Source organism: Jaculus jaculus, chromosome 4 (genome assembly GCF_020740685.1).
Source record: "Jaculus jaculus isolate mJacJac1 chromosome 4, mJacJac1.mat.Y.cur, whole genome shotgun sequence".
Taxonomy (NCBI): Eukaryota; Metazoa; Chordata; class Mammalia; order Rodentia; family Dipodidae; genus Jaculus; species Jaculus jaculus.
The window spans coordinates 67,253,110-67,265,989 of NC_059105.1; the positions used below are offsets into that span (position 1 = coordinate 67,253,110).

Below are 12,880 nucleotides of genomic sequence, written 5' to 3' on the forward strand. Positions count from 1 at the left end.
ACTTGCTCTGGGCAACTCCATGTTATTTCAAGAACTCTTATGGGGGAAAAACTAAGTTTCAAAGTAAGAAATCTATTTGTACATCTGAAAATAGACATATGTATTTTACATAAAACACACCTTAAAAGTGAAAAAGAAAAAGCCTTTTAAACCTAAAATTGCAACTTTATTCACTAAAAGGAAAATGTTAGCATTTCGCTATTAAAAAGCTGCTTCGGGGCTGGAGAGATGGCTTAGCGGTTAAGGCACTTGCCTACAAAGCCAAAGGACCTCGGTTCAATTCCCCAGGACCCATATAAACCAGATGCTCAAAGTGGGGCATGCATCTGGAGTTCGTTTGCAGTGGCTGGAAGCCCTGATGTAATCATTCTCTCTGCGTGTCTCTTTCTCTCTCTGCCTCTTTCCCTTTCTCAAACTAAAAAAAAAAAAAAAAAAATTTTTTTAACCTGCTTCAAAGCAGGGTGTAGTGGCACATGCCTTTAATCCCAGTACTGGGGAGGCAGAGGTAGGATCACCATGAGTTCCAGACCAACCTGAGAATATAGAGTGAATTCCAGGTCAGCCTAGAGTGAAACCCTACCTCGAAAAACAAAACAAAACAAAAAAAGCTTCTGCCAGGCATGGTGGTGAGCACTTAGAAGGCAAAGGCGGGAGAATCACCTTGAGTTCAAGGCCACCCTGAAGCTACATAGTGAATTCCAGATCAGCCTGGGCTACAATGAGACCCTACCTTAAAAAACCAAAAAAAAAAAAATTTTTTTTAAGCTGCTTCTGGGCTGGAGAGATGGCTTAGTGGTTAAGCGCTTGCCTGTGAAGCCTAAGAACCCCGGTTCAAGGCTTGATTCCCCAAGACCTATGTTAGCCAGATGCACAAGGGGGAGCACGCATCTGGAGTTCATTTGCAGTGGCTGGAGGCCCTGGCGCGTCCATTCTCTCTCTCCCTCTCTTTGCCTCTTTGTTGCTCTCAAATAAATAAATAAATAAATAAAGCTGCTTCTATGCTGGGTATGGTGGTGCAGGCCTTTAATATCAGCACCTGGGAGGCAGAGGTAAAAGGATCCATGTAAGTTAGTGAATTCTAAGAGGGAGACCCTATCTCAGAAAACCTAAATAAATAAATAAAAACTGATACCCATTATCTATGCGCTTTTCTGAAATGTATAGTTCCTATATGTATTTCATGTTGAATTAGTTACTGGTTAGATGAAATTATCACTAGAGAAAAACCCCATCTAATAAATTTTAATTGACTATAGAATGAAATATGAACTGAACTAAAAGTTTTTGAGTTCAGACCTTGTGACAGAGAATTTAGATTCTATTTCTGAAGATCACTGAAAACTTCCCTACCTTTAAAACATGATTCTAAACTAAAAAAGAAATATTAATACAGAAATAGCAAGAAAGTAAGCAGATCAGACCAAGAATCCAAATATAACCTTATATATTTAAAAATATACATTTTAAGCTGGGCGTGGTGGCGCACGCCTTTAATCCCAGCACTCGGGAGGCAGAGGTAAGAGGATTGCCATGAGTTCAAGGCCACCCTGAGATGACAGAGTTAATTCCAGGTCAGCCTGGACCAGAGTGAGACCCTACCTCGAAAAACCAAAAAAAAAAAAAAAAAAAAAAAAAATACATTTTAGTATGGTAACATTCAATAATCTTTTTTCTTTTTTTCCTTATTTATTTGAGAGAGAGAGAGAATGGGCACACCAGGGCCTGTAACCACTGCAAATGTAACTCCAGACACATGGGCAGCTTTGTACATCTGGCTTACACGGGTTCTGGGAAACTGAACTGAACCTTAACCACTAACCCATCTCTCCAGCCGCCCCTCCCCCCCTTTTGAGGTAGGGTCTTACTCTGGCCCAGGCTAACCTGGAATTCACTCTGTAGTCTCAGGGTGGCCTCAAATTCACAGAGATTCTCCTCTGCCTCTGTGCTAAAATTAAAGACACCACCACACCCAGCAATTAATTTTTTATTTATTTATTTGATGGGGGGAGGAAGAGGCAGATAGAGAATAGGTATGCCAGGGCCTTCAGCAGCTGCAATTGAACTCCAGATGCATGCACTACCATGTCTACCTGGCTTACGTGGGTCTTGAGGAATCAAACCTAGGACCTTTGGCTTTGCAGGCAAGTGCTTTAACCACTAAACCATCTATCTCTCCAGCCCAATTTCTTTCTGTTTAATCTGTGTGTGCGCGCGCAAATGTGTGGCGGTCCGAGGACAACTTCAGATACCAGTCCACAACTTCCAACTTGTTTAAGGCAAGGTTTCTTGTTCACACTATGTAGTTAGCTATTCCACAAGTTTGGAAGGATTGTCCTCTCTGTGCCTGACTCACCAAGAGGGTTGGGATTATATATACTCACCACTGCATCCTACTTTATGCTGTTTCTGAACTCAGGTACTCAAGCTTGAACAGCAAGCACTGTTACCCACTAAGTTATCCCCTATCCCCAATTTCTTAAGCAAAATATGAAAATAGTCTACATCTAGTGAATCATGAGGTTTTTGTTTTGTTTTGTTCTCTATTGTTCTTTCTTTCAGACAGGGTCTCATGTAGTGTAGGCTGACATCAAATTTGTGTAGTCAAGGCTGGCCTTGAACTTCTTATGCTCTAGCCTCCACCTCCAAAGGGCAAGGATTAAGAGCATGTAACCACCATACCCAGCTTCAAATGTTCTTAAACAGCCAGCTTCTCACAATGGACAGTTGACATCTGTTACCTATGAAAATGTTCCTATTAAGCAAAAACTTCTCCTCATCATTGCATAAAGCAACATGACTAAGAATAGCTAGTAATCTACTATAAATATTTACACTTGTTTTTAATTTATACACATTTCCAAATGCAATAACCTTTCTGGTATCTTATCCTAAGCAGTACTGCTTGTCTAAATTTATTCCTGTTCAGTTATTTTTGAGGCTGCAATTAAAGGCATCTAAGTGGGTGGAACATGCTGTTCTTTACTTGGCTTAAGTGGCACAAGATTTAACACTACTATAATTCTAAGACTACCTAAGATAGGCTACAAAAAGAAAAAAATAAAATTCTGTATCTACTTAATCTGTTCACTCTCATATTTTCCCCCTTTTAAGTACTAACCAACCCTGCTTTTTAGCTTCCAGGATCAGATGAGACGATGAGATAAAGTGCATTCAGGGTGTAAGGCTGTATATCATTCTCACATTTTCTTTCCTTATCCTGTCTTTTCTCCCCCCGCCCCCCTGCCAAGGCAAGGTCTCACTCTAGCCCAGGCTAACCTGAAACTCACTCTGTAGTCCCAGGCTGACCTTGAATTTGTGGTGTTCCTCCTACATCTATCTGCATCACTAGTGTGGGCATCAAAGGTATGTGCCACCATGTACAGCTACATTCTGATATTTAACTTTTGAATATGGAAATATTGAGTACTAGTAAAGAAATTTAAAAAGTAATACTTTTATTTATTTCTAAGATACCAACTAGTCATACCTCTTAAAAAAATACCTTAACATGATACAGAAGACCCCAAGGCCCCCTATACAACCTAGCTATACCACCTTCTTTAACCATTACAGCAAAGGATTTCTCTATAACACTATTTGAGTGTGTAATTTATTTACAATTTTATGACAGCGATAGTTTGTTTTGCTTACTACTATAATTCTGACATCAAGAACACAGAAGGCATTGTAGAATAACCATTAACACTACAGACTGAAGTTTTTTTTAAAAAAGGTAGCCCATTATCCAATATCAACTATTCATCCTGAATCCTGATTCGTTTTTTAAACAAAGTGAAAAAATCTTCATTGGGACACTAAACAAATGACATCTGACTATTGAAGCCAATAAGTAATCCTATAAAAACAACATACAGAGCTGGAGAGATGGCTTAGCAGTCAAGGCGTTTGCCTGCAAAGTTAAAGGATACAAGTTCGACTCCCCAGAACACACATAAGCCAGATGCACAAGGAGGCACATGCATCTGGAGTTCATTTGCAAAGGATGTAGGCCCTGGTATGCCCATTCTCTCTCTCCCTCTCAAATAAATAAATAAATAAAAATAAAGTTTAAAAAAATATACAAAATTGATTCCTTATTCCTAACACGGTAGTTTCTAAATAGAAAAAACTGGTTTTCAGGAATAAACAATTACAAGTCAATGCAAATACATAGCTATTTTCACTGCTCATGGTGTCTGGAAGACTTATCAATAACTAAGTCAATAGTTCCTCTGGAAGATGCTGCAATAGAAAGAAAAAACCCTCAAATGACTGCAAGCTTTGTACCACAGGTAAACATTACCTGTACTTTTAATCAAAATACTTAACACATATACGTAAACTCTGGAGAATTTAACCATGTAGTTAAGAAGTTTGACTATAGAAATCTTCCATTTCAATAAATCTATTCAATGCTGTATCTGGAATTATGTAGTAAAAACATTCAGTTACCACAACTAGAGTATTATTCAGAATTATTTTTATAGCTCTAAAATTAAACAAGTTCCAAGGAATACAAACTACTAGATAAAACTAGATATATAGTTATCTAACAAGCTTAGTCATTTCAAACATTGTTGAGGAGAAAACCAAATAGCACTGAAAATAGTTCTAATACTAACTGCAAAGATAGAAAAAGCTAAAAGGAAAAAAAAAAAAAAGCTAGCCTACTACCCTAGTATAAACTATACATCTTTTTTCCCCCTCAAAACCCACACAAAAAGCTGGACCCAAGTGACACACACTATCTGTAATCCCAAGAACACACCCACGGCAATGAAAAGTGGAGTCTAGAGGATTCTGAAGCTTGTGGGCTGTTCACGGTGGCCAAATGAGACACCCTGTATCAAATAAAGTGCAGGCAAGTCAGACATCATATGGTTGTCTTCTGACCTCCACACATGTGTTGTGGTGCATACCCATCAAACATATACACATAAAGAATGTACCTTCCAACTGTATAAATGAGTCAGTGACAGAATGGGACTTTTTTAAAATTCAACCCCGTGAAGTAACTGATGAAGTTACAATACCTTTAAATAAGGAATGCCTGAAAACAGAACAAATCTAAAATATATAATTTTCTTAAGACTCTCAAAGATTCATAGCCATCCCACACATAAAATATTCACTCCAGCCCAACAGCTCCCAAAGTATCAACCATTACAACATCAACTTAGTCTAAAATGTCATCGAAAATATTACCAACTCAAAAGCCCAAGTCTGAGGCTGATGAGATTGTTCAAAGTTACGAATGCTTGTCAGTTAAACATAATGGCCTCTCAGGCTGAAGACTACTGTGTACTACTCCCCAAAACTCACAGAAAAAGCTGACTGAGCATGGCCATACCCATCTGTAACCACAGCCTGAATGTGGGGATGGGAGAAATAGGAGTCTGCTGGATTGATGACAGACAGCAGCTCTGAGTTGAGGGGGAGATCCCATCTCCAGAAAAGAAATATGCAGATGAATGTTAAAAAGATACCCAAGGGCTGGAAGGATGGCTTAGAGGTTAAGACATTTGCCTGTGAAGCCTAAGAACTCATGTTCGAATCTTCAGGTCCCACATAAGCTAGATGCATAGTGACACAAGTGTGCAATGTCACACATGTGCACAAGGGAGCACACACATGTGGTGTTTGTTTGCAATGACTAAAGGCCTTAGAGAGCCCATTATCTCTCCCTCCCTTCCTCCCTCCCTCCCTCCCCTCTCTCTCTGTCTCTCCCCCTCTGCCTCTCTTTCTCTCTCAAATAATAACAATAGTAAAAGACATCTGATGTTCTCTGGCTTCTGAACACACAACACAGGGTGTGTGACTACACACATGTGCAAACATCACATTTAACAGAAAAAACATATCCATGTGCAAAAAAAGGTCACAGTCTCACTATTTTTTTAAAGGGTTTTTTGTTGTTGTTTATTTTATTTATTTATTTGAGAGCAAAAGAGAGAGAAAGAGACAGAGAGAGAGAGATTAAGAATGGGCACGCCAGGGTATCTAGCCACTGCAAACGAACTCCAGACGCATGCGCTCCCTTTTGCATCTGGCTAACGTGGGTCCTGAGGAATCGAGCCTCGAACTGGGGTCCTTGGGCTTCTCAGGCAAGCGCTTAACTGCTAAGCCATCTCTCCAGCCCCACAGTCTCACTATTTAAATTACCTAATTCATGGTGCTAGGTCGATGGCTCAGCAGTTAAAGACACTTGCTTGCAAAGCCTGTTGCTGGTGGTCTAATTCCCCACAGCCACCCATGTAAATCTTGAATAGGCATTCATTTGCAGTAGCAAGTGGCCCTGGCACTCCCCATACAATACATATATACACACTTGCATCCACACACAAATACATAAATTAAATTTTAAAGAATTATTTAAATCAGAAACTGCAGTAGATGTGGCATATCCTAGACAAAGTTCCTCTCCATCTATGAACTTATGAAACTAGAAAACAAGTTATTAGTTCCAAAATACAATGGTAAGACAAGTATAAAATAAACAATTATAGATTTTCTCATTCTTTTTAAAAAAAAAAAAATCAGGAAAGAAACAAGGAGTGACCCAGGCCAAGTTACTTCAAAATCCAACACAGCAAATGTCAGTAGGTTTCAAGAACTGGAAATGACAAGCCTGCCAACTCCATTCTATCATTTTTCTTGAAGGGTGGTACATATCTACAGCTGAACAGTTTTAACAGCCTATTTCTTGCTCATGGACTTTGGGGAGTTTAATCAGCCTTTCTTCATTTTGTTCTAATCCAAGATGGACTTTATGCCTTCAGCCTCAAAACCTGTATAGTTAACGTGTGTATATCATAATGTTTCACCATTATACAAGAGGATCCTCTACAAATCTTCCCTGGGTCTCCATTCTTGACTTTACTTGTTTTTTTTGTTTTTTTTGTTTTTGAGGTAGGGTCTTGCTCTAGCTCAGGCTGACCTGGAATTCACTATGTAGTCTCAAGGAGGCCTTGAACTCATTGCAGTTTTCCATATTTCTGCCTCCCAAGTGCTGGGATTAAAGTTAGGCATCATCCATTCTATCCATCCATCCATCCACCCACCCACCTACCTACCTACCTACCTTTTGGATTCCACAATCGTGTGTGTGTGTGTGTGTGTGTGTGTGTGTGTGTGTATTATCTTTTTAACACCAACAAAACACTGTCAAACTCTTGGCTTTCTCTCCAGAATACTTTATTGATAGTAAATCTAATTTTAGTGTCTTCCATTTAGACAGGTTGAAAACTTGACAATCAGTGCCTCTATTTTTACTTAACAATTCTTCCCTCAATTTACTTTTTCATTAAATGTGAATTTAACTATAGATACAAACCAAGTCTTTGACCTAGAAATCTCCTTAGCTAAACACACAAATTCAGCACTTGTAGGTTCTTTGCATGTAATTACAGGACACAATTAAGCCAGACTTTCTGCCACTATTAATAAGAATCTTCTTTGGAGCCATCACAGAGGAGCCTTTTATTAAAGTTCACATTTCTACCAAAATTATATTTATGATATATACATATGGACTGTAAGATAATGTAGGCTTTCTTTCACACAGCCCTAACTTCATTCTGAGCCCCAACCAACAGTGCCATTAACATTTTTATTTCTTCCAACAATTTAGGACATCTGTTTTTGTATCATACACTCCAAAATTATGTTAGCCTCTACCGATTTCCAGAGTTATTTCTAGATTTTTTTAGTTATGTTACAATAGCACTTCCTGGTATGAAAATCTAAATTAGTGTCCAATGGCTGCTATAACATTATCACAAACAGAGTAACTTACAACAGACATTTATTCTCAGCCAACAGGGACAATAATATTAGGGGCACTCTCCTGGAGGCTCCAGAAGAGAGCACTGTATTTCTTTTCAGCTTCTAATATCTATCATTCATTAGCTTGTGGCCACATCAGCGTGCCTCTGTGCTAATATTGCATTCCCCTTCAAATCTGCTTCCCTTATTCAAGATACATGTGATTACATTTAGGGCCTACCCAGATATTCCAGAATAGTCCCAAAATTATTAATCATACCTGCAAAGTGCTCTAAAAGTAACATTAATGGGTTCCAGATATTAGGACTTAGATATTGATATATACGTTTTTTTTTTTAATATTTTTTTGTTCATTATTTATTTATTTATTTGAGAGTGACAGAGAGAGGGAGAGAGAGAGACAGATAGAGAATGGGCACGCCAGGGCTTCCAGCCACTGCAAACGAACTCCAGACGCGTGCGCCCCCTAGTGCATCTGGCTAACGTGGGTCCTGGGGAATCGAGCCTCGAACCGGGGTCCTTAGGCTTCACAGGCAAGTGCTTAACCGCTAAGCCATCTCTCCAGCCCTTGATACGTACGTTTTAATCCCTGTGCCTTCATATAGTTTTAAATTTATTTCAATATGTAATCACCTCAGGTAAAGTTTAAATTATTTTTATTTGAGAGAGAGAGAGAGAGGAGAAAGAGGCAGATAGAGAATGACACACAGGGCCTCTACCCACTGCAAACGAATTCTAGATGCATGTGCCCCTAGTGCATCTGGCTTACATGGGTCCTGTGGCTTTGCAGGCAAATGCCTTAATGGCTAAGCCATCTTTCCAGCCCTATAAATGTACATTTTAGCCAAATCTTGTGATACTAGAAATGCACAAAGAGAAATTTAAAACTTTTTTTTTTTTTTTTTTTGGCTTTTTCAAGGTAGGGTCTTGCTCTAGACTAGGCTGACCTTGAATTCACTATGTAATCTCAGGGTGGCTTCCAATTCACAGCAATCCTCCTACCTCTACCTCCCAGCTGCTGGAATTAAAGGCGTATGCCACCATACCCGGCCTAAAACATTTTGAAAATCAATTTATTTAAGAAGCTAATTAATGAATAACTTAACATTAAAAAAAAATTTAAAGAGGCTGGCGAGATGGCTTAGCGGTTAAGTGCTTGCCTGTGAAGCCTTAGGATCCCAGTTCGAGGCTCTATCCCCAGGACCCATGTAAGCCAGATGCACAAGGGGGCACATACATCTGGAGTTTGTTTGCAGTGGCTGGAAGCCCTGGGGCGCCCATTCTCTCTCTCTATCTGCCTCTTTCTCTGTTACTCTTAAATAAATAAATAAATAAATAAACAAACAAACAAACAAACAAACAAAATTAAACAGACTTTATGCCTAGCCTAGCATTGTGGCTCATGCCTATAATCCCAGCATGCAGAAGGCTGAGGTTGGAATTTTGCTGTGAATCCAATGTCAGCCTGGGTTAGAATGAGACCTTGCCTCAAGCAAACAAAAAATAATCAAACAGATTTTACATGAAGTAAAAGTAGAAAATTTAAGCAAGTTTTGGTGCCATAATCTACTCACCAGGCAAAGGCAAGAGGATCAAGAGTTTGAGAGCAACCCCAGGGTAAACACAGATAACCCCATTGAGGAAGACCCTCAGTGGAAAGAGTGGAGGAGAAGGAGTATAACCCAATGAGAAAATGACCAATATGCAAGATGTTCATAAAGTTCTCATTTTAAAATAAAAGGTCATGCTAAAAATAAGAATCCATTATAAAAGAGAGGGAGCCGGAGATGGTGGCTTACACCTTTAATCCCAGCACTCAGGAGGCAGAGGTAGGAGAATCACCATGAGTTGAAGACCTCTCTGAGACTACATAGTGAATTCCAGGTCAACCTGGGCTAGAGCAAGACCCTCCCTCAAAAACCAAAAAAAAAGGAGGGGACTAGAGAGATAGCTCAGCAGTTAAGGGGCTTGCCTGCAAAGCCTAACAACCCAGGCTCAAGCTCCCAGCATCCAGGCAAAGCCAGATGAACAGAGTGGAGCATGCATCTAAAATTCATTTGCAGTGGCAAAAGGCCCTGGAGCTTGCTTGCTCTCACCCTCTTTCTTTGCAAATTAAATAAATAAATAAATTTAAAATCAAAAGTTGGTAAATGAGAAGAGTTTTGGGTTGAACACAGGTGTGGTTGTACACGTCTTTAATCCCAGTACTCAGGAGGCAAGGACTGCCATGAGTTTGAGACCAGCCTGAGACCACATAATGAATTCCGGGTCAGCCTGGGCCAGAGTGAGACACCAGCTCGGGAAAGAAAAAAAAAAAAAAAAAAAAGATTTTGGGGGGCTGGAGAGATGGCTTAGCAGTTAAGCACTTGCCTGTGAAGCCTAAGGACCCAGGTTTGAGGCTCCATTCCCCAGGACCCACATCAGCCAGATGCACAAGGGGGCACATGCATCTGGAGTTCATTTGCAGCAGCTGGAGGGCATGGCAGGCCCTCTCCCCTCCACCTACCTGCCTCTTTCTCTCTCTCTGTCACTCCCAAATAAATAAATTAAAATTAAAAAAAAAAAAAGATTTTCAGGTTTGGGAATTGGCTCAGTGGTTAAAGATGCCTGCTTGTAAAGCCTGTTGGCCTTGGTTCAATTTCACAGCACCCATGTAAAGTCAGATACACAAAGTAGATCATGTCTCTGAAGTGCCTTTGCAGCCAGCAAGGGGCCCTGGTCCACCCATACTCTCTCTGCTTACGAATAAATAGAATTATTAAAATAAAAGGTATTTATACAGAATGTTCACTCAGGAAATGAACAGTAAATACCACCTATAACTAAAAATTAGGCCTGCGTTTCTACATACATTGTATTATAGCAGTTCTACTTACAAAAATTGTTTAAATTTGAAAACCTCTTTCATAGTCAATTGGAAAACAATTTAAAAATGAATGTATTTCTGTTCTTACCTCCACACAATCAAAGTTCTCATCAACTTTAGATGCATATTCAACACGGAACAGTGTTGATAGGCTACCAGCAATATAGTACAAAAGTATCTTCAGACCTTTGTAACCAAAAGCAGTTTCACTAAAATGAAAAAAAAAAAGCCAAAAATGAATTTTTGTAAAATCACCAAAAAGTATTAACTATATGTAGAAACAAATAGCTTCATAGTTAAGTTTCAAGAAAGAAGGGATTCAGCGGAGGGGGGATTTGGAAGTAGGGAAGAAGAGGGGTAGGAAGAAGATTATTTTATTTTTTGTAAAAGTCATAAAAAATTATTTTATAAAAGATCATTCCATTCATTCTCTCTCCTCTCTTCTTTACCCTTCTCTTCCTCCCTCCCTGCCTTTCTTTAAAGGTTAAGGTCTTCCCTAGACCAAGCCGATGTAGAACTCTGTAGCCCTGATGGGCCTTGAACTCACAGCAATCCTTCTACCTCAGTTTCCTGAGTGTTAGGATTATAGGCAGGAGCCTTCATTCCCAACTCTTTTATTTTATTTTATTTTATTTTAGTTTTAGTTTTTAGACAGAGAAAGGGAGAGAAAGAAACTGAGAGAGAGAAAAACGGTTGCACCAGGGCCTCTTAACCACTGCAAACAAATTCCAGACACATGTGCCACCACCTTGTACATATGACCTACATGGTATCTGGAGAATTGAACCTGGGTCCTTAAGACATTACAGTTAAGAACCTTAGCTGTTAAGCCATCTCTCCACCCCCGCAACTTGTTTTAAGATTTAATATTTTGTTTTCTTTCAAGGTAGGGTCTCACTTTAGCCCAGGGTGACCTGGAACTCACTTTGTAGTCCCAGGCGGGCCTCAAACTCACAGTGATCCTACCATAGCCTCCCCAGTGTTGGGATTAAAGGCACATACCAGCTTAGTATTTTTAAATTATGTTTACTTACTTACTTACTTAAAAAATATGGGGGTAGAGAAATGGCTCAGCAGCTAAGGCACTTGCTTCCAAAGTGTAATGCACAGAGTTCGATTCCCCAGTACCCACATAGAGCCAGAAGCACAAAATGGCACATACATCTGAAGTTCATCTACAGGAGCTAGTGGCCCTGGCACGCCCATTCTTTCTCCCTGCCAGGCATGGTGGCACATACCTTTTAAATCCTAGCACTCAGCAGGCCAAGGTAGGAGAATCACTGTGAGTTCAAGGCTAGCTTGAGACTACACAGTGAAATCCAAATCAGCCTGGACTACCGTGAGACCCTACCTCAAAAACCAAAATAAATAAATACACAGATAGAAGGATGAAACAAACATCTGCAATAAAACTGCCTCACTGGTGGTATCACCATACCTGATTTTAACCTATACTACAGAGCCATAGTAACAAAAACAGCATGGTACTGGCACAAAAACAGACATGTAGATCAGTGGAACAGAATAGAGGACCCAGATGTAAGCCCAAGTAGCTATAGCCACCTGATATTCAATAAAAATGCCAAAAATACTCATTGGAGAAGAGACAGCCTCTTCAGCAAATGGTGTTTTGAAAACTGGATAAATATCTGCAGAAGGATGAAAATAGATTCTTCTCTCTCGCCATGCACAAGAATTAAGTCCAAATGGATTAAAGACCTTAACATCAGACCGGAAACTTTGAAACTGCTAGAGGAAAAAGTAGGGGAAACCCTTCAACATATTGGTCTTGGCAAAGACTTTCTGAATACAACCCCAGTTGCTCAGGCAATAAAACCACAGATTAACCACTGGGACCTAATGAAATTACAAAGATTTTGCACCGCAAAGGACACAAAGCAAAAAAAAAAAAAAGCAAAGAGGCAACCTACAGAATGGGAAAAAATCTTCGCCAGCTATATATCTGATAGAGGATTAATATCTAGGATATACAAAGAACTCAAAAAGTTAAATAATAAGGAATCAAACAAGCCAATCAAAAAATGGGCTATGGAGCTAAATAGAGAGTTCTCAAAGGAAGAAATACGAATGGCATATAAGCATCTAAAAAAATGTTCTACGTCACTAGTCATCAGGGAAATGCAGATTAAAACTACATTGAGATTCCATCTCACTCCTGTCAGATTGGCCACCATCATGAAAACAAATGATCATAAATGTTGGCGGGGA

At 39.5% G+C, this 12,880-nt stretch overlaps 1 protein-coding gene across 2 annotated transcripts in view; it reads right to left on the reverse strand.

Moving 5' to 3' along the window:
• Hat1 (histone acetyltransferase 1) overlaps positions 1-12,880 on the reverse strand; it is a 62,784-nt gene that overhangs the window by 28,800 nt on the left and 21,104 nt on the right. For both annotated transcript variants that reach the window (XM_004660344.3, XM_045147602.1), the window contains exon 4: positions 10,740-10,860. In XM_004660344.3, the coding sequence (XP_004660401.1) occupies positions 10,740-10,860 (121 nt within the window). The remainder of the gene's footprint in view (positions 1-10,739; positions 10,861-12,880) is intronic.